The sequence below is a fragment of the Alexandromys fortis genome, unplaced genomic scaffold (genome assembly GCF_014885135.2).
Source record: "Alexandromys fortis isolate MF-2015 unplaced genomic scaffold, M_Fortis_MF-2015_v1.1 scaffold_21, whole genome shotgun sequence".
In the NCBI taxonomy this organism is placed as follows: domain Eukaryota; kingdom Metazoa; phylum Chordata; class Mammalia; order Rodentia; family Cricetidae; genus Alexandromys; species Alexandromys fortis.
The window spans coordinates 15,641,733-15,664,696 of record NW_026067905.1 but is presented as its reverse complement, the minus strand read 5'-3'; the positions used below and the strand labels follow the sequence as shown (position 1 = coordinate 15,664,696).

The following is a 22,964-nucleotide window of genomic DNA, read 5'->3' as shown; positions in this document are numbered from 1 at the left end:
GCGGGAATGGAACACAACAATGAGGAAAGGGACCCACTCTTGGAGCCAACGGCTTTACGCAAAGGACAGAGTGAACTCCTGCTACTTTTATATTTGGTTTCAGAGGAGAATGTTCATCGCACAGTAACTTCAACCACTAACACTCTGTACTCTCCAAATCCCAGGGGCATCATCATGGTAGTCTTGAAGCTTGCTGACCATCCCTTCTGGGAAAGTGTTCCCACTTTCCTGCGCAGATTCAGGTCCAGTCTCTGGTTCTGAAAACATTTACCTGCATCCCGCCTCGGTGAGGGAATGGAATCCAGGCTGGCAGCGGTCACACTTGTCACCCATCACTCCTGGCTTGCAGCTGCATCTGCCGTAATTGTCACACTGTGTGCTGAGAGAACCTAAGAGTCAATGAGTTCATGTTCAGTTTCATATCTGGACAGATGGGGACGTAAAACCAGTGTCAAAAGAAACACGAGCAGAAGCTAAAAGCAATGCCTGATGGCCAATATGTAATCTCTAGATGCTCAGAGAAAACAAGGACCAAATTCCAAACTAGAGCTCTCTGTAAATCATAGCTTCATGAGCCATAAGAGTTCAGTTTTTTATCTCACTCTCAAACAAAACAGTCCCCAGGGATACACTGTGTACAAAGGCCAGTCACCTCTCTGGCCATCAGACATCCCTTAAGATTCTCATCTAGAATTTCACTATACATCGGCACAAACAACAAAATATTAGCCTAATTAAAAAAAAAAAAAAAGCACAAGCGACCAAATGCTATGTGTCTCTAGACACACACTAACATGCTGCACACAGCTCAGCCCTCTGAGGAGATTAGACTAAACAAAATCATTAACAAGGGGAAGCTTCCCTCAGGCAAAGTTCAGATGGTCTCTATGACCCAGCTGCAAATTATTTACAGAACTACTACTTCTTCTATACACGCTAGAAAATGATCTAAAAGTTCAACTTCGTCAGAGTGAAGGAGGGGTGTGGAGGCAGGACGAGGCATTAGAAGGCTAGAGCAGCATGCATACTGCAGCCCTTAACTGTGCACACGTACTGCAGCCCTTAACTGTGCACACGTACTGCAGCCCTTAACTGTGCACACACACTGCAGCCCTTAACTGTGCACACGCATACTGCAGCCCTTAACTGCACACGCATACTGCAGCCCTTAACTACACACATACTGCCACCCTTAACTGCACACACATACTGCCACCCTTAACTGTGCACACACATACTGCCACCCTTAACTGTGCACACGCATACTGCAGCCCTTAACTGTGCACACACATACTGCCGCCCTTAACTGTGCACACGCACTGCCACCCTTAACTGTGCACACGTACTGCAGCCCTTAACTGTGCACACGCATACTGCCACCCTTAACTGTGCACACGCATACTGCCGCCCTTAACTACACACACGCATACTGCCAACCATTAACTACACACATACTCAGGATGCCAGGCTTTTTTCTGGGTTCGGGGGACTCCTGTGCCATTTTACTGCATCCAGTAGAACGGCTCCTTCCTGTCACTCACCAACAGGACTGCAGTGGCATGGAGAGCAGGCTTCAGTGTTCCCCAGGCGGAAGAAGTTCTCCCGGCACCTCTCACACTTGGCACCATCGGTGTTATCCCGGCAGTTGGTACAGTGGCCACCATGTCCAGTTGAACGGTAGAGCTCAGGGTCAAAGTAGCATTCTTGGGATCGACCATTGCAGTCACAGGCTATAGATCAAAACATACAAGTTATAGCAGATGTATATACCTTTAAAAAGAAAATGTACATGTGTATCTGAGTGAATGCCGTGTGGGGGGCGGGCTACAGAGGCCCAAAGAGGTGTCAGATGCCCTGGAGCTAGTTGTGAGCTACCCAATGTGTGCTTTATTGGGAAATAAACTTTGGAAGAGGATGAGAGTTCTTGACCTCTGAGTCATCACTATGGGCCCCCCAAGACCTGCATACCTTTAAGAAAGCATTTTAAAAGACCCCAAGAAAACCAAATCACAATTCCCTACATCTCTGTGGCAGGTAATATAGAACAACTACCAGGCACATTGTTTAAAGAAAACCAAGTGGAAAACCAACTTTAGGTAGCCTGATCATCGCTTACTAGAAAATATCCATCCTTATAGAAAAAGAATAATCATATACATATACTCAGAAAAGAACCTGTCTCCTAGTAGCTTTTAATCCATAAGAGCTGAGTCAAACGATCCATTTTCTAACTGTTATATAGTGTTGGCTGGTCTGGAACTCACTACGCAGAACTGGTCTTGAAGAGACAGAGATCTGCCTGCCTCTGCCTCCCCAGCGCTGGGATAACAGTGTGCACCACCACACCCATTTTTCTAACTCTGTGTCCTCTACTTGTAGTAGTGACAGGAAAAACCAGGCACTAATTTATCATGCAGCTTTAACATCTTTTCCTCGAGAATCCAAACACATTAAGACGTTAGCTTTCAAAGGGCCAGATTACTCTATCCAGACTAGGGACCATGAGACATGTAGGTTTAAATGAGCACGCTTGACGATGGAAGCAGAATTACAGGGCAGTCCGGACCTTTAGATCCATCTGCTGCAGAACCACAGTTCCAACTAGAGCATCTGTTAAACACAACAATATTTTAGGAATAAGTAACTGGCCGGGCGTGGTGCACAGCACTCAGAAGGCAACTCTATGAGTCTGAGGTCAGCCTGGTCTCCACAGGGAGTTCCAGGCCAGAGCTACACAGTGAGATCCTGTCTCCAAAATAAACAAATAAATATTTGTGGTCACAGAGTTCTTATTTCTGTTTATAGTAAAATGATTTTCTCAGACTTAACCTGTCCAAAGCATATATAAGTTCTTAGTCACCACACAAAAACAAAGTTTTGCTTGGTTTATGAGAGAGCTATCAACTATTTTTTAAAAACATTTGAATATATATTTTCTTTTTCTGTACAATATAGGTTACTACAGAATTACAACTGAAAACATTTTTAGAAACTTGAATTGCTGGCCCCAAGACTTGAAGTTTTATTAAGTCATCTTTCAGTGCCTACCCCTTCTCAATAGCTGTTGTAATAGTGCCCCCCCTTCACTGACTACTTCTCTTTCCCTGAGCTGCCCTCCCTCACCCTGCAGTCAGCCAGCCTTGTTGAGTAGTGGGCTGGTGCCAAGATCATGACGCAGAACAATTCCCATGCCCACTCTGCTCCAACCCAAAGTTACAGCATGGGCTTTGCCTCTCATTAACAGCTGGACGAGAGAAGGCAGCTGGATTGTTCTCTGTCTAGCCCCAGTGTCCCAAATGGTCTGCTACAGTCATGTGACTACTTCATGCTGAATGGTTAGGGCTGAGGAGACTGTGGAGGGAGGCAAATTCAGTGAGCTTCTTATCAAACCCCGTTAGCTGCCATAGCTGCTTCATGTCCTAGTGGTAAATCTTATTTTGTTTATTAATTCCTGCATAAACTAGAAATATCACATCCATATGCACACAACTTTACAAATGCACGTGTGTTTAGATGATATGTTTTAGGAGTATTTCATGGCTCTTACACCAGTCCTCATCTTACAACATCCAATTACATTAGCGTGGCAATGGGGCTGAAGGAGCTCACTGGATTTTGGGAAATGCCAGAGGGAGCTGTAAAGTTTATCAGCAGCTCCCGGATTTGTTGAGAGAAATCGAAGATGCACAATAAATCCTGCTCAAGGCAGCTCAACAAAAACAGTTGTAAACGAGCAGGTGGGGCCTTCTCAAGGCTCTGTGGTAACTGCTCTACATACCCAGTGTCCTTTTCCTTACTCCTTTGATTCCCACACTGATGAAAGACATAAGAACACTGTGGTTGCTTTAAAGTTGGTTTGTATTAAGTCTTGGGAAAATAATGACTCTCCTTGAGTCTCAGTCTGTTCAGAACAAGTCATGGCATTATGAAAGCTAAATAAGTGTTAATTTCTTCATTTTGACCTTTGTTAGGGCACAGGGCTTATCCCTCCTTCCAAAGTCACCCAGATTTCCAGGCCATGTTTGGGTAAGTTCTTCCCACTTTTCTCTTTAGATAAAGGAAAAATGATTTTGCAAATTAGCTCATTGTACCTGGCATGCGCTAACCAGCTGGCTGCTTAGTGAGTGAGCACTGATGAGGAGATGACTGTGTCTGTACCTGGAGCCACACGGACTCCGTCAACTGTCAACACAGAGTATTGGGGGGGGGGGGGATGTCAGTACTTAACGTATGTACAGACTTTTCTTTATTGTCCCCGTTCCCCAATATAGGACAACTATTCACATGGCATTTGCACTGTATGCCCTCAGTAACCTGCAGATGACGAGCATGGAAGAGGGTGCATGGTCACACGCAAACACTACGCCATTTTATACAGCGAACTTGGACATTTATGAACTTTGGTATCTAAGGAAGGCTCTGGAACCCATTTCCTGTGAATACTGAGAGATGGTTGGTTTTAAAGGGCCATGATGATTACAGAGATCACGTTTAAGAGGTGCCACACTGACCCAGTATTTGACTCTATGCAAACTCCTGAACCTTGGTGACTCTATCCCCTAGCCGATGTTCACGATGGAGACAAAACCATGTGGGTTTATTCACGACCAACTTCCACTGGTGAGCGTGTGGTTCAGCTCCCTGCCCAGCAGTGCCTCAGAGTTTCCACCAGTGAGGAAGTCACCATCCCTTCTTCCGGCGATAACCCTAAGACAAGGGACAGGCTACACGAGCGGTACTCACGCAGGCATTCGCTGGCGCTCTCGGCGGTCGCCCTCCTCCACGGCCGGTCATTGAAGAAAGGCAGGCACTTCTCACAGTCAACTCCATATGTGTTATGTTTGCAATTGCACACCAGTTTGCCAAATTCATTCTTTACACACTCACTGGCATGTCCGTTACACTTACACCTGGAAAGAGAAGGGGTAGGCAACAACAGGATCACTGGAAGGTCCTAGAACAATGCAGAGGGAGTGTGCATACAAAAAACCAAAGCAACCTAAGAATTCTTTGGATTTTACCATTCAAAAGTATAAACTGAGGCACTTTACAAGGATAAGTTGAAACACGCACGCACGCACACTCACACAAGATGGAACATTAACTAGACAGAAGAAAGTCCCTAACATTTTCCAAGAACACCAGCAGGATATTTCCTAATGTCAAGACTTCCAGGAAGCAGCAGAAGACAGTAGCTAAGAATTACATAAAGTCTGACACCAGGTCACCTGGGTTTGGAACCTCTCCCTGCCACTTACAGTGTGCCTAAACCCCACCTGTCAGACAGACATGATGAAGTCTCTCTCAGAGCCCCTGGGAAATGCCCAGTTTCTGCATACAGGACTAAAGAGAACGTAAGTTAAAACATATGGCAGAAATTCACCCTCATGATTAATGCTTCCCACCGAAGGAAGTAAGATGCTGACTTGGACAATAAATTCCCCATAGATGTCCAGTAGACAGATTATTCCCTTGGGCTTTCCAGGGGCAGAGGTCGCTGAAGGATCCCCCTGGAGGCAAATATAGTAATAAGAACCCAAGGAAACTCACAGAGATATGAATGTGGCTGGAACAGAGACATTCTCTCACTCGCTTCCTTTAAGAGCAATTCTGTAGCTCCAGCTACCACCTAAAAATGCCTGTGCACACTGGAATCATCTTCAATGTGCAGAGATCAGTCCTGGTCTTAGAACCCTGTTCCCATCCTTCTCCACAGCTCCTGTCCTAAGTGGTTGTACAAACTTAATGTCTCCTATAACCTAAACTCCACAAGTCTAAGACCAAATGTATCATCTTCTCCAGGTTAACCCACTTTCTAAATTTAGTGATGGTTCCACTGTTTTCCTGATCATTAGACCTTGAGAGCATCTTTGACTAAAGACCTGGTAATTTTCCCTTCACAGCAAAACACATCTCTGCATCCCTTTTGATCTGTCAGCAGCCTAATGTCAGGCGTTTGTTGTTTAATATCCAGATTATACAGCATCAAAGCAGGAATAGAAATTCCATCAGCCACACTGTCCTTACCCTGTTAGCACACTGACCCTAAACATTTTGTGAGTTGATTCTGCAGGCCAGCGTATACAGTAATGGGCTTCATAACTATGCACCACTATACATACACTCTCTCTCCGTACACTCATCTTCCTAACCCAGCTTTGATTTATAGCCTCATGTCAAACACCGCCCAATTTCTCATGGTTACATGCCAAACCTATCTCCCTGAGCATGCCAGGAACACCAGATGCAAAAATAATTTTTCTGCTTCATAGAGATCTTATGGGGAATACGAGGGAAGAAAGTCCACGACCATAACTCCATCTTTCTGGTTTACAGTCCTGCAAAGAGATTTTCTTCCCATCAAGTGAAGTTACACTCTCTGAACTCTGCTGAAATACACCCATCTTCCTGCACTCACTGCAGACACCTCCTGTTATTTAAGACCCACCCAGACGCCACCTGCTCCTCTAGCCTTGCAGTTCTGTTTCTTGATTCATGACACTTTTGTTTAGAACACATGGGCACACTAGCACAAGCTGAGCAACCCCCACTCCAAGTGCCCGGGAAGGGAAGTTTTTGGTTTCTCTTTCTTTCTTTCTTCCTTCCTTCCTTCCTTCCTTCCTTCCTTCCTTCCTTCCTTCCTTCCTTCCTTTCTTTCTTTCTTTCTTTCTCAGACTGCTATATCTTGGGAGTGGGACCAAGTCACAGCACAAACTTCATGGCCTGAAGGTAATTTTCTACAACCCTGGGGACCAGCATGTTGACCACGTGTTATGTCACCTGAGCATGAGGAAATATCAAGCTTTGTGTGCTGGTTAGTTAGTTTTTCTATCAACTTAGCATAAGCATGGGACATCTGGGAAGAGGGGCTCCCCCAAATGAGAAAAAGACTCCATCATACTGACTGGTAGCTGAGTCTGTGGGTATTTTCTTGATTAATGACTGATGGGGAGGGCCCAGCCACCACAGGCAGTGCTAGCCCTAGGTGGCCCTAGACTGTATAAGGAAGCAAGCTAAGCAAGCCATGGAGAACAACCTAGTAAGTAGCACTATTGGAGGGCTCAGGCCCCTGCCCTGCTGGAATTCCTACCCTGACTTCTCACTGATAGACTGTGCTCTGAGAGCTGTAAGATAAATAAACCCCTTTCCTCCCCGAACATGTGGTTTATCACAACAGCAGAAAGCAGACTAGGACAGCTTAGGCTTGTGGATCAGAGATGCTCAACCTATATGTGAATTTTTACATATTTACAGATTGCTCTTAACTTATTTGTAAAATCTTAGAAGGTCAAGGCTTCTCCCTTAACTCAGCAGGCTCTATTACTGGATTCTGGACTTAAAGGGTCAGTGGGTGTGGACTTAAAGTTTCAGAACACCCAATTGCTTAGTTACCAGAATAAGATCTGATAAGAAAAAAAATTCTAAATTGTAGCTGGCCTTTCCAGATCCACATGGTCCCTAAATGCTAATAAAGTCATAAACAGTTCTACATCAAAGTTCCCTTGTTTACTCACCTGCCGCCCACTGCGAAGTCTGAGATTGCATAATAGTAGGACTTGAGAACTTTGGGGTCGTTAAACACTTCATCTCCAAAAGTGTTCAGGCGATTGAGTGTTACTCTGATGTCAGTAGCAGTTACCCATTCCTGCCAAAAAGGGGGAAATGAGTGAATGAGTGAATGAACACATAAAGAGAAGCAGAGAGACTGAAGATGAGAAACACATTTGACAAAATCTTCTACTCAATAGTTCATATGCTAATACAGATCCTATTGTGTTAAATCATTGAATATGCTGGACTAACTTTAACTCCCTGATATTCTCCCTGTGGCTCGTCTGTAGTTAGCACAGTCACTACACCACCTCATCCAAAGATGAGAACACTGCTGGCTTCTTCCCTAGGAGACAGAAAGGTCTGAACGAAACACACAGCCCAGTAACCAGGAGAAACTTCCACTCCTTGCTTCTCAGTCTACAACTGAGCTGCAGCCAGGAGTACCAGCTCAGATCACACGCACGCCACACTTGTTCTAACACGTGTGTCCCTACACACTGCTTCCCATCTAGTTCTGGCTCCTAGGCCTGAATCCCACTGCTGTGGGGCAGGTAGGTAACCTAAGCACAGGTAATGTCTGAGTACACGGACCCAGACCACCCAAACGCAGTTAGTTCTGTGTTTGTCAGCATCTTTCCCACGACATGGCCTGTTAGATCTTCCCTGGCCAATCTTAAACTATCACCACCCCATTGGTTTGTGTATATCATCCATCTCAACACTGCCTGCAACACCCGACTGAAGGTGTCAGAAGGGTAAGAAATTCTGCTCATTTTATTCAGTGTTGTGTCCCTCATACTTGGCAAAGAGTGAACGAATCTGCATCTGATCAAACTGAAGGTATATCATAACAATTCTAATGGAGCACCAAGAACGAAGGCTGCGCTATTACCCCTGGCTTTAGGATATCTAAGCCCTTATAATAAATGCCCTTTCAATTAGCTAACTTTATCAGGTGCTTACACGCGTGGCACACTGCTATCATAATGACCCCAATGACCTGCCTGCCAGTGCCACACCCTATGCAGTTGCCATCCATGCTGACTCTGTGCTTGGATGTATTCTCAGCTTTGGCCTAGGGGACATCAGCCAATATGACAGAAACAGAGGCTCGATAAGGCCTATTCATGCCCTCACTGTGAAAAGCCTGGGCTGGTCTCTGAACATGGAAGATCACAGGGGAAAAGAAAGATTCAGTCCTTGGTTGACCTGCCTGGTGAGTGAGCTCAGACCAAAGATAGCACTTCTACTCCAGTCCAGGAGACCGACTTAGGAACAATGTGTCAGAATCACCCTCAATCTGTGTCCAGCAAGCCAAGCGGTTAAGCAGGCATTTATGCTTCCAGAGGGCTCTTGGAGACCAGCAGGCCCACTCCTGATAAAGAACCACTGCCTTAAGCTATGCCAAACACCTGGCAACAGAGAAGGCTCATTAAAAAAAAAAACTAATCTCCATGAAGTTTCAAGTATAATTAGAAAGGAGAAGATGATGATTTCACTGCATACAATCTTGGAACTCAATAACAACTCCCACTCATGGCCACAATGGCAGGAATCTGTTAGTTGTCCATAACGTAGATAGCTAAACACACCTCTTAAAGCTTCTAATACCTCCTCCAAGCTTCAGCTCTACCACAGCTCCCTCTACAAAGAAGATGGAGAGCTCCCAGGGTGCCACTAGGACAACTGCTTCACCATGAATATCTTAGACTGAACAGAGTCCCAGCCTCAGTTCTGCCACTGACCACTGTGAGATGGGCACTTTACGTCCTTTCTCAGCTCTGATTCCTCACCTATAAAAAGGAAGACAATACAATATCCAACCTACAGAGTTACAAGAATTAAAAGACTTAATACATTTAGACATCAGAACGCGACTCAGTCTCTGTGGCTGAGAACATGCTTGCTGCATTGCAGCACAACCAAGTGCACAGCAGATGGTAAGAGCTACAAAGTAATACAGGCTGACACTCAGCCAGTGGAACCTGAGACGGTCTCCTCCTCCATCTGGGAAAAGGCAGTTCACTCTTATCAGCTAGAAGTCAAATCTGCTCACCCGATTTGGCTCCAAGTGATGAGAGCCAGGGCTCTTATATCCAGACACACATAGTTAAAGCTACTGCACAATGAAACCAACTCACAAAATTTATGCAGACGCCGAAAGCATTCTTACCACAGAGTCTCACTAGTTTCTGTGGCATAAAGAATAGCTAACAGCAGAATCCCTGCTGGGAGTTGCTCAAGACAGGCTGAAGCACACGCAGCAAGGGGAGCTGCTAGAGACACTGATGGGCACGGGAAGAGGGGAGGAGCCAGAGAACTACTCTTTCCTACTGGTCCCACTGCAGTCTCTCCAGGACAGGAAACACAATCAACTGGACAAAGAAACAAGGCTAGCAGATGTCTGCTTTATCACCTTTCCTAAGGTTTTCTTTCAGTGTTTAGCCATTCTGTCTGTCCAAACCAGTTACCCACTCTGCCACTTATTTTGTCTGCACCACAGGAACTCTTTCCTGAAAGGCCTTGGGAAATAATTGGATTTACTTTCATACTCACCAACTCCTGACAGCCTAAAAGAGCACAGTGGGTAGCGGCCTGGATACACAGCAAAACATATTCTCATCTGTGGCTTTGCCTAAACTATACAACCAAACCAGAAAGCATCCTTGACTATAAGAATAAATTGTAGGGCTAGAAAGATGGCACAGTGGGTGGGGAGCTTGCTGCCAAGCCTGACGACCTGAGTTCAGTCCCCAGAACCAACACGGTAGATGGTCTTGCATGTGGTCCTCTGACCTACATGTGGGTAGTACAGTGTACACATGTGCTCTCACATCACGTTAGTAATTATAGTAAAAATTGTAATTATAATAAAGTCCAGAGAAGAGGTGAGAATTCAGAAATGGAAAGCCCAGAAAAACAGGAGGTTCCACGAAATTGGCATAGCATCTGCAGAGTCCCATCCAGGCCTTCCTTCCCTCCTCAGTCAGTGAGTATATATAGAGCACCTCCATTTAGACACTAACATCACCGTCTAAACAGGTACGACATCGGGGTCTGAATCAACAGACTAAGAATGACACAGGGATCCCCATTCTTCCAGAACATGTGGAAAGTTTAAAGAAAGCTGAGCCACACACAGAGAATCCATACGAGGGTGCACAAGGAATGTGCATCGAACTGGTGAAAGAAATCTTTGATTTGGTCTGTAAGGCAGGGGAAAGTTTCTAATGTGATGTTTAAGCACAGTACCAAAGTACCCTAACATATTTCCCATCCCTAGAACTCAACTTCACAGGTGAAGAAGAAAGAGTTCTCATAGTGACGATGACCAGCACAGACAAAATGTCCTTGTGTGGTAAGGAAGCCATTCTTAGGTACTTAAATAGCTTGCATCAGCTGCTCCCCATTGCTTGCTTTTATATATCTGTCAAATCAAGGAGCAATTAGGATAAAATGCAAGAAAATGGGAAGATTATTTCAAATATCTTATTTTACTTATTTTGGGGAAGGCACAGGCCAAAAAGAAGGCTCCGTAGGTGAAGGCTCCTGCCACCAAACCTAATGTCCTCAGTTCAGTCTCTGGGATCCACAGGGTAGAAGGAGAGAACCAACTTCCATCTGCCGATTTCCTCTGAGCTACATGCATGTGCTATTGTGCTTGCCCACACACACACATACACAAATTTTAAAATGTAAACAAAAATTACAGTCTTTCAGACAGTATCTCATATATTCCAAGCTGGCCTTGAACCTGAGACAGAGCTGGAGATGATCTTAAACTTCTGATCTTCCTGCCTCCACCCTCTCCCGGCTTAGGAGGTACTGGAAATTAAACAGTCTACAAACTGAGTCATATTCCCAGCCCTACACCAACATCTTCTTGAAAAAGTCAGAAGTGAAATGTTCCCTCCTGAAGTGCAGAGACGAAAGTTAGAACTGCTCAGTGTTAATACAATCTGCAGTGTGGTGGTGAGCACCTATTCTCCACACTGGGGAGGAGGCTGGGAGGTCAGGAGTTCAAGGTCATCCCCAACTGCACAAGGGCCACCTCAAAATATTAAAACTTGTTTTTGTTTGTAAAGGTTAAACCCTGGGGTATGTTTTCAAGTGGGAGGTATACAGGACCAGTGTCTCCCAGGCGGTGGGAGAAAATGGCTTTTTTTTTTTTTTCACATATAGATAGCACACATGGACATAGCATGAAATCTAGCTGCTCATGAGATGGCTCACTTAAATAATTTCCATTCTCAGTCAGGGGAGGACAGCCGGCTCCCACACCACCTGTGAGTGCCTACCTGCAGCACAGGGCTGTTGTCAAAGTTGTAGGCACTCGGCCTTCCTTCCAGGGTTGAAAAGGCCACGTTGCCCCCGGTGAGGGGGGAAATGTCACTGAATTCGTCAGTGCACAGGGCCTGCTGCTCGTCCCCTCCGGTCCTGATGAAGCCACGGTTGGCCTTGGAGTAGGTGTTCTCGCAGGAGCCGCTGTAGTACTGGTAAGGAATCCAGGGCCCATCCTCCCGAGTGCGCTTGTAGATGGCGAAGCTCTCCGGGCGGCTGGTGTGGAACTTGAGACGCACGTAAGTGATGTCAAAAGCCTTTCCTGTGGAAGAGACACACCAAAGTCCTTAAGTTGTGTGGAGGAAGAGAAGAAACGCCTCTATTCCAAACTAGGCCTGGGGCTTGATGAAGAGGGGCCTGGCATTAGACCACAAAGACCTCAGCACACCCAACACAGTGGCTGGACTATTCTAAACCTGCACGTTGTCTAAACAATGTGCAAAGCACAGTCGGCTTCCTACCATTGGTTGTGAGAACTTGTGATGTAAGTACAATACTAAAGAATTTTTAAATAAAACCAAAAATCCCCCTATTCTTAATGCTGCTGTTTCAGTGAAAGCTTAATTAAGAGCTATTAAAAACCATCTGAGGCTTTTTAAAATGGGTACTTTCAATACTTTACAAACCTTATTTTTTATTAACTACAGCGCTTCTCTTGGTGCAGGAAGAGTGTCCACAGAGCTACTCTCTTATCCAGCCCAGTGGGAAGGAGAGTGTTTGGGACATGAACAGGAAAGCTCAACAGGAGACAGAAGAAGAAAGAGAAAGGCATCTTCAAGAGGATGTATCTGAGGATGTTCACAAGGGAACACGTGAGAAGCAGTTCTGAGGCACAACGGGCAGAAGGAGTCAAGGGGCTGCCTGCCCTCTAGAAGCAGTCACGGGGTCAGGCGGGTCCCTGAGCAGTCCGAGCACGGCCAGTGGTTGGGACAGCACGTCCTCAGACAATATGCAACTGTTTAATCACCACCCATGCACTCACTAGGCCTATCTTTTATACCACCTATGCCCTGCTACTGTGTTATACCAGAGACAACGATGACCACAGATGGGTCCACAGGACTCTGAGCTCAATCCACACTCAGTCCCGTGCACACCGGGCACAGGATGTGTCCAGAAAACATCTTTGCTCTCAAGGAGCTTGCATGTACCCCCCACAAGTCAATCATCTCTTAAAAGGAAAAAACTACCCTTACCTTCTCCTATGGAGAACCCTCTAAGATGCTGGGAAAGAGACTACTCTGAGTCCAGGCCATATCCTCCAACCCAGCTTTATCTACACTAAAACTGACTTTCTCAACTAGTTCGGATCATACAAGGGATTTAATAATAGTCTCTCTCTCTCTCTCTCTCTCTCTCTCTCTCTCTCTCTCTCTCTCTCTCTCTCTGTGTGTGTGTGTGTGTCTCAGTGTGTGTGTGTGTGTGAGCTCTCTCTCTCTGTCTCAGTGTGTGTGTGTGTGTGTGTGTGTGTGAGAGAGAGAGAGAGAGAGAGAGAGAGAGAGAGAGAATGAGAATACTCTAATAACACAACCGAACTTGGACTGGGCACCGTGCAGCCTGGCCCCTTTACTCACTAGCTATCTGATTCTGATGTAGCAGCTTCTCTTTTATAAAGATGAGGAAAATCCTGCCCCATCCACTCTTACACATCCTTGACCCATTAGAAAGTTTTACAAGGTATAAAGTAATATTATGATAAAGTTTATGAAGAAAATTCTTGAGCCAAGGGTTTTAAACCTATTAATACAAGGACCTAGCTGCCCCAGTAAGTGCACTCACCAAAGAGCTACACAAATACGGAACTCCCCTCAGGAGAGGTACAGCATTTTTCCCAGACACAGGTCATACACTACAGTTCACACAATTTTGTTGGAAGAACCATTGCATTGTCTCTGCTGTCAAAACATGGCACTCCAGAAACTTCCTATCTGACATTCTAGCAGAGCAAACAGTCGATTTAGCACAGGAGTGGGTGGCGTGGGATGCTCACGGGGTTATTTGCTAATCTGTGGGTTACACATTACCCTGACTCTCCTTCTCTCCCCACCTTCCTGACATCTCACTGCTTGTTAGCAGCCTGACCTATAGCAAATACCTTCTAACATAAGTCTGCATATGAGGTCACATTGTGGTCCAGACCACCACGCACACTGCCCCAGAGTCATGCTCTAACCACTGTGGTCACAGGAGGGCGGTTCTTAGCAGTGGTCCTATCACAAGGGTGGGGCATCGCATCTGAGGGGCATGGATGAAAACCACCTAAGCCAGGTTTGCCAGGTGTTTTCTGAGGGGAGTGGCATCTACTTACAAAACCAAGAAATGCTTAATGAAATAGACAGTGGCTTAGCTAAAGAAATGGCATGTATGAGCCGGGAGGTGGTGGCGCACGCCTTTAATCCCAGCACTCGGGAGGCAGAGACAGGCGGATCTTTGTGAGTTCGAGGCCAGCCTGGTCTACAGAGCAAGCTCCAGGACAGGCTCCAAAGCTACACAGAGAAACCTTGTCTCAAAAAATCAAAAAGCAAGCAAGAAAAAAGAAATGGCATGTATGAAAGAGGGGAGATCACGGGAGGAATAGGAATCACGGAGCAGCTAGAACTACAAAGGACAGCTGGAGATGAAGGCAATTTCAACATAAGGTCAACAGCCACCAGCGACGGACTTACCCCAGGAAATGCATGGTCAGGTTTTTGACTTTATGGCCTGTGTGGAGATTAGAAGGGATAAGGATGAAGGAGAACTTCTTATTTGTTTAGTTGGTTGATTTTGTTTGTTTGTTTTGTTTTGAGACAGGGCCTCTCAATATAGCCCTGGCTGTCCTGTAACTCACAATGTAGACCATGCTAGCGCCAGCTCTGCTCCCAGAGTGCTGGGATTAAAGGTGTGAGCCACCATGCACAGTCCAACGACATCTTCTTAAGATGTGGCAATATTCCAGGAAAGATGACAAACTAAACATGAAAGAGAGATGACGAACTACAGAGAAATGCACTGGCCTACAGAGAGAGGATGGGGAACTGCTTTAAAGACCCCCTCCACTGCACCCTGCTCCACTTCCTCATCAGAGTAGATGCTCCCCATCCCATGATGGGAAGATCAGGATAATATTTAATTTTCTAGCTTAAAAGTCACCAAATGGCTGGGTGGTGGCGCGTGCCTTTAATCCCAGCACTCCCGGGAGGTAGGGGCAGTCGGATCTCTGTGAGTTCAAGGCCAGCCTGGTCCACAGAGCGAGTTCCACAACAGCCAGGACTGTTATATAAAGAAACCTTATCTTGGAAAGAAAAAAAAAAAACACCAATTTGAAAGGAGTAAACAGTGCTGCTCACCGAGATTACAAAAGTGGGGGATGAGCTCATCTCAGATACACTAGATCTGGGGTACCTGCAGGTCCCCTAGACAAGAGGAAATCTCTATAAGGGAACAGGATCCGAGTGGCCTGGAAGACCAGAAGTAGTTACCTAAGTTAGACATGAAGACTTAGGACCCCCAGCATGTAGACACCAAGCTTTAAGGGGCAGGCAGAGACCAAAGAGCAAGTGAGTCACATTAAGAGCCAGTTTCCATAATCACCCCAAGGAGCACCACAGTTTAAAGCACAGACAGATGAGACGACAGAACACACAGTGCGGAAGTGACCGGGGAGAGTAGGAACCAAGAAAACAGGTTCTGAAGAGGGCTCATCAATTGTATTAAAATCTGCTACCAGCTGGGCTGGGGAGGTGGCTAGGTTAGTAAAGGTGTCTTCTCAGCATGAGGACCTGAGTCCAGAGCCCGGGGTCCACATCAAAAGCTGTGCACCTGTAATAAAGGTGGCTCTGTGCACCCGAAATCCCAGTGCTATGACAGTGGGAACAGGAGGGTCCCTGGGGCTTGCTGGCCACTCAGTCCAGTCTATGAGTGACCTTCAGCGTCAGTGAAGCTGACCTGAGGTTGGTTCTCTGAACCCGTATCAGAGGGCTTAGAACTGCCAGCTCCAGGGGACACAAGCTTTCTTCTGGCTTCCTCAGGCATCCACACACATGTAGCACACTTTCTCACAGACAGACACATCTTTTTTAAAAGAAAAGCAAAAAAGTGGGAAAGTGATGGAGAACACCTTATATCCACAATGGGCACACTAACGTGTGTAAACACTACCCTACAAGAGCTCCCCCAACCACAAGCATGGATGAGTATACACATGTGCACAAATCTGCTAAGAGTTAATTGTCAAATAAGACAGTGCCTAAAGAAATGCCCCTGGCAGCAAGCCACCAAGTTCACTGTGCATTTAAAGGAGCCCCATGGGCAGGGATGGCAGCGTGAGCGCTGGGACTGAGGGTGGACGGTGGGCTAACGCAGGGAGTGACAGAGTTCTGATAATGTGTCCCCTTTGTAGTTACCATCAAGGGTACCTGCACTCATGGTAGGAGGCAAAGCCAGTTGGGGAAGTTGAGTGAGAAATAGCTGAAAAACTCAGAGACATTTATTTTGTTAAATGTATTTATTATGATTGTGCATGAGACGGTGAGTGTGGAAAGGCCTGTGGAGGCCAGAGGGTACCTTTTGGGAGTCAGTTCTCTCCCCCTCACTGGGTTCCAGATACTGAACTCAGCTCAGCAGGCTGCTAGAGCAAGTACACTGAGCCATGGTGTGGGCTCTCTTCAGACATTTTATTTAATAGGTACTTTCAGCCCTCCTCGCCCCCCACAAGTACCCTTACTGGGCAAAGCCTGGCCACTGAGATGAGGGTGGAAGACCACAACTCTGTACAGATATTTCTGCAGAGGTGTTATTTCCTTCAACAGCCTAAAGCACCCTTTTTACTGATGTACCTGAAGGACAAAAGGATAAGAAATGTAAGTTGCTTCAAGGAATTTGGAATCTAGTTTGGACAACAAAGAAACATATCCAGTGTGGTGTGCAACTTTACAATCCCAAACTCGGGACAGAGGAGTGAAGACTCTGTGCCCCAAACAAAGAGTTCCGGGCATAGCTCTGCAGTAGAATACCCATTTAGCATGCAAAGGCCCTGGGCTCAACCCCAACACCGCACACACACAGCAGACATGGTCAAGAAAAGGGATGGAGGGCCAGGGTACGCAATCATCTGTGCTACCTGACGTAATGATGATCACGGAGAATGAAGAACTGGAAAACCTAACTTGTATGCTACACTTGTGCACCTCCACGCCTGTCTCGCCTTCCTCCTGCCTGCCCTCCCTCTATCTCACCATACTCCCGGCCTCATATTGGCCCATCTCTTCATTCCACACTGGCAAAGTAAGGGCCAATTAACCAATAGATGGATAGAACCTAAGTCCAGGTTCTCTGATTTCCAATCCAGCGACGCTGCGGTACTATCATTTCATAACGGGAGCAAGCCATACTAGATGGTATGATCCAAGGTACAGAAGCCAGATCAAATGATATGGGGAATAGTAAGTGCGATTCTGCACACAGCAGCTCCTGTTTAGGCACAGGAAGACAACCAAGGATACAACCACACCCCCTGGAGAAAGGACTCAGCTTCTGCATGTTCTACAGCCCTTTTCCTCATTCAAAAACAACAACAACAACAAAACCCTCAAGTGCAGATGTTTAGAATGGAGCTCTCAAATTAATTAATATTTTCTGCTCTGAATCCTACAGTCCTGAAGGAATGAGAAGAGGAGGGGCTGCCTGAACAATGAGAATCCAGCCGTGCTCCCAGCAGGGCAAGCCAAGGAATTCTGCTCCAGCCTCCTACGTGGTGAAGTATTTCTAATCTCTTTGAGTAGGGAGAAGCTCTTCCTGTCTTAGAACTGGATGCAAACACTGACTGCTGGGGAACATAAACGTCTCTCTGTTGTGTGCGGTTCAGAAGAATTCCATGAGGACCTTGTGGAACAACCGCCTTTACAGTTTAGTGACGAATGACAATGGCCACACAGAACTTTCCAGGATTCCAAAATGCCTTCCACAGCTTGAATCAGAACAAAACAATTTCCCTCTAAAGAACCAAATTAGTTGCTACTGGTGGCCACTGAACTTACAGGCTCAGTCTCCAGAGCCCAGAAAATGAGCAAGCTCCCTGAAGTCAGACGGAGGAGCACAACGCTCCTGAAGCTGGAGAACAAAGTCAATTAGAGAGGGTGTATGTTTAGGCTACTAACTGGGGCCCCCAAACAGTGAACACAAACAGTAGACACAGAAAGCAACTGTTTGAAAACGTTTCCAGTGTGGTTAGCACAGAGTTCCCAGGACAGCATGTCCAGCTGCATACCAGCTGTCATGGTTCCACCTCAGAGATGACTGCACACACAGCCACACCAATCCAGAGAGTCAGAGCCAAGTCAGGGATGGCCTGCGATCTTAGTACATCCAGGATGTGCTGAGGGGACCAGAGCGAGTTCAGCAGAGTCATCCCTACTACTGAAAACTCTGTCCTGAGGCCCTGAGTGAAGAGTTAGGTTCTTTCCAGTGCCTTAAGCACTGTGTTTTAAACAGAATGCCGAAAGAGAGACAGCAGGGGAGAGGAAGAGAGCAGAGCAACTGAGCTCTTCCCTTAAATTTCAGTGACTGTTCATGGTCTCACCCTCTGTCAATCAGCCAAATGCCATCAGGAAAGGGCACAGACCCGCGGAAAGTACCCTTAAATTACCAGTTTGCAGAGGAGGACAACCACCATTTTCTAGCAAATAGTAATTGTCAACTAAACCTATTACAATGAACACAAAGGAGCTTTCAACTTGAGAAAGCGCTTCTTCTCCAAGGCATGGCCAGGTTTTCCGCAGTCATATCTTACAAGTAACAAGTAATCTTACAGTAAACGCTTCCTTCCACATTTGCACCACAGACACACCAAATGCAGAGCCTAAATACAGGGAGACAGATGACTTAGGTTTCTTTCGTAAAACCTAGTAAGATTCTATACATCAAAAACAATGATCAGCACAAAGCTAAAGAGAAAAACACAGTTCTGCAGACAAAAACCTCACAATTTCTAAGGAATTAGATTTTTTCCATAAAGTATCAAACTTAAATTGTTGTAAGGGACACAATTCTACCCTTTCTCTCACACTCCCCCGAATACCACATGGTACTATCAGGCCTCTAACCCTGAACATTACACTTCAAAAACCACAAAAGATATCCTGTATTGCCAAAGGACAGAATCCCCCAAATACTACATATTCTTCAGCAGACTCAAAGGCCAAGCTAATGTGACTAACTCGGTTATTAAATGCAGCCACGTTCGTCAGACAGCCATTGTGTGGACACAGAGAATGCTTAGCTAAATCCTAGAGTGTTAAGCATGGTCAGAAGGTCATTTAAAACCGGCGCAATTTGCCATCAGAAGCTGACATTTTCCATTACCAAACTTAGGTCAATTTATCCTAATTTGGGTACCTCTGCCAATTTGTGTTACATCTTCACCAAATGAGATAAGATTACCACGTAGAAGTCCAAGCCAAGCACTGAGAACGTTGCTTATTAACTGGAACCTCATGCTTACAAGGCTTAATACCAACCCTGATTCAGGCTAGTGGGTCACAACATGCCTGAAATCCTTGAGTTGAGCTAAAGGAATGAGGCCCAACTTCCCTCCCACTCATCCACACTCACTCTGCTAAGTCAGGCCAAGTTCCAGCTGTGGGAACCAACAGACGTGGGGAAAGCAGAGAAGGCCAATGATTAAATTTACTATGGAAAGAAAGTGAGCAAAAGTAAGCCTGCTTGAACATGTAAGATTGTGGGAAAGAAGACATCAGCGTTTGGGGAAGGTCTTTATTGCTCTGTGCAGATTAGGTGATATTGGCAAAAGAATCATGAGAAAATAGTCCGATTGTAAAAATGGTTCCAGCATCTAAGGACGGCGGTGTAGCAGAGGCCAAGCCCAGCTCTATCCCCTCCCTAGGATGCACGAAGCCACAGCAGGCTACACAGCACAGCCTCATTTCTTCATCAGCTCTTTACTGGTGAACTAATTACCCCAGGCTCACTGTGACAAACGACTAAGACTGTCCTAAGCTTTTACCGTTCAGTTTCTGTAGCTCCAAAGCATGTCCCCTTTCCAGTCCCCACACCACGTTCTGCTTGGATCTCTCATCAGTAGAATAAAGTCCTACAAAACCATACGTGGCTAACTACAGAATGGCTTTCTCAGTTTTCGTGGTTGTGTTTTAATTTCTTACCACAGCTACCCACTAGGTCAAAGATAGCAGCCCTCACTAGTCCTGATAGTTGTATAGATACAATTCTTCCACTCATTCAACAAATATTTACCGAACATTAATATGTGCCAGTCAGTCAATATTCTAAGCATGAGACCACAGCAGAAAACGAGATACATATGGGGCCAAACAAGTGGAGTTAACACTCTAGCAGGAAGCAGGGCTGGGCAAGAGATAAAATAAGAAAAGAGGCGACTGAGGGGTGACTCGGCCAGGAGGTCCAAGGACTTGAGTTTGATCTCCAGCAGCCACATACGAGGTCAAACAAGGGAGCATGCACTTACAAAATCCCATTGCATTGAAGGCAGAGACAGGCCGATTCCTGCAACTTGCTGGCCAGCCAGCCTAGTCCAGCCAGCAAGTCCCAGATGCCAGTGACAGACTGTGTTTCAAAAGACAAGCTGTACCTACCCCTCCTGAGGAATAATATCTGATGGTGGATTCCAGCCTACACACACACACACGCACACGCGCACGCACACACACGAGCACACGCGCACGCACACACACACACGAGCACTCACACACACGTGTCAGATGACAGAAGATACAGAGGGAGGAATGCTATCTGACACTACACTATCAGAGGTGACCTCACTAACACAGGTCCATTGATGTCTGAGCACAGACCTTGAGTGAAACACTGAACACCTGGATGAGGAGCATTCTCAGGACAAATGCAAATGCCCCAGCCTGCCAGCCAGCTTTAGAGAGTGGTCAGGAGGTCAGCATGAGTAAAGTGGAAAGAATGAGGGGACAGGCTAAGGATACAGGAGTCTGGAGGCCACTGATAAAACCTGGCTCCTACCACAAGTGAGATGAAAATGAACTAGAGAAACATGCTCTACTCCTTTTAAATTTTACTTAATTCATATTTTATTTATGAGTGTGAATGTAGGTATATACATACTACAGTATACACGTAGAGGTCAGGGGACAACTTTGTGGGGTCTGGGCTCAAATTTAAGTCAACAGTCTTGTGCGTAAGTGCCTCTGGCCACTGAGCCATCTCACTAGTCCCTGGCTGCTACTTTTAAGGCTCACTTGGGGCTACTGCACTGGCAAAACACTATCTAGTTGGGATGGAAAGAAAAAAAAAAACTAGTTGAGGAGGGGCTGCAATAACCTAGGCAAGAGAGGACAACAGCTTGGTGGAAGGTGGCAGTGACAAGCGGTGACTGGACTGTAGACATACATACTGTAGACATACTGTAGACATACTGTAGGCATACTGTAGACACACATATTTTAGATATACATACTGTAGGCATACTATAGACATACTGTAGGCATACTGTAGACATACATATTGTAGCATATTGTAGACATACTATAGGCATACTATAGTCATACTGTAGACAGACATACTGTAGGCATACTATAGACATACTGTAGGCATACTGTAGACATATATACTGTAGGCATACTATAGACATACTGTAGACATACTGTAGGCATGCTGTAGATATACTGTAGACATACATACTGCGGACATGCTGTAGACATACATTCACACACAGATATTCTGAGGGGTGGGTAGATGAGCTTTAATGACTGACTGGACATGAGGCACAAGTTGCTTTGGCATAAGCAACTGGAGAGACAAAGCTGATGCTTACTGAAACAATTGCAGGGGTAACTGAGGAAACTGGGAACTTGGTGGGTATGCGTTCGAGGTGCCCCACAAAACACCTAATGAAAACGTCATGTGAACAATTAATGCACAAAAGTCTGGAACTGGGGATGTAGCTCTGTGGAAAAGCACTTTCCTGACATGATTGAGGCTCTAGGTTCAAACTCTACCTCCGCAGAAAGAAAGAAACAAGTCTAAAGTTGAGGGAGAAGTGTAGGCAGGAGAGAGAAATCTGGAAGTCACCAACAATCAGTATTCAAAGCTACCGAGTTAGACAAAAATGTCTGTAAATACATATAGAAGTGAGGACAGATAGCACTGGGACCTGGGACAACAACATTCAGATATGGGGAATAAAGACCCAGCAAAGAAGACTCATGAGAAACTGCAACTAAAGAAAAGGAGACTTTTTTGAGGTAATAATATAATTATATCGTTTCCCTCTTCCCTTTCCTCTCCTCAAACCCTCCCTTGTTCTCTTTCAAATTCAGGACCTCTTTTTCATTAGTTGTTATTACAGTGTGCACATATACATTCCTAAATACATATAAATTCACAAGTACACCCTGCCCAGTCTCTACCATTTACCTGTATGTAAGTAAACTGCTTCAGGGCTGACCATTTGGATAACCAACTGGTATGTTTTTCAATAAGAGAAAGCATCTGAGTCAAATATTTCTGAAAGATTCAGAAAGATGGAGGTTGAGCACTGGCCACTAGATTTTACAACCTGGAAGTCTCTACTGTCTTGAAAAGTGGTTTGGTAAAAGGCTAGATTTTTATCACAAGTATGTGCTGAGGAAACTCCGGGTCCCCTGCAAGACCAGAAGGTACTCTTAATACTGATAGCTCCAGGCACTCCCTCCAGACAGCCCTGTCCCTTCCATTCAGCCTGCGCAGGGCTTTCCAGCTACAGTATGTTCCATCTCCTGGCCCTCACTAAAGCACCAAACCGGCAGCATCACCTAGAAAACTTCTAAAAAGGGCAAATTCTTAAGTATCATTTCCAGAAATTTCATTTTATATCCAAAATCTGCACTTTTTTAAAACACACCATGATTTCATGTGCAATTATGTCTGAGAACGCCTTCCCTGCTGTGATCTACATCACCTTTGAAGGAAGCCTCTGCGAGGAACTCTCTATTAAGTCGGCTAAGAGTGTGCCTATGAGGGACTTTCCTAACCTAGTTAACTGATGGGATGGCGCCCATCCTGAATGTGGGCGGCACTGTTTCATG

At 45.6% G+C, this 22,964-nt stretch overlaps 1 protein-coding gene across 1 annotated transcript in view; it reads right to left on the bottom strand.

The window, feature by feature from the left end:
* The window catches only part of Lamc1 (laminin subunit gamma 1), a 111,908-nt gene that overhangs the window by 26,013 nt on the left and 62,931 nt on the right, over positions 1-22,964 (bottom strand). Inside the window, exons 2-6 of the mRNA XM_050135338.1 lie at positions 11,853-12,157; positions 7,515-7,645; positions 4,744-4,910; positions 1,542-1,730; positions 272-389 (exon numbers count right to left, since the gene is read on the bottom strand). Coding sequence (XP_049991295.1) covers positions 272-389; positions 1,542-1,730; positions 4,744-4,910; positions 7,515-7,645; positions 11,853-12,157 — 910 coding nt within the window. The remainder of the gene's footprint in view (positions 1-271; positions 390-1,541; positions 1,731-4,743; positions 4,911-7,514; positions 7,646-11,852; positions 12,158-22,964) is intronic.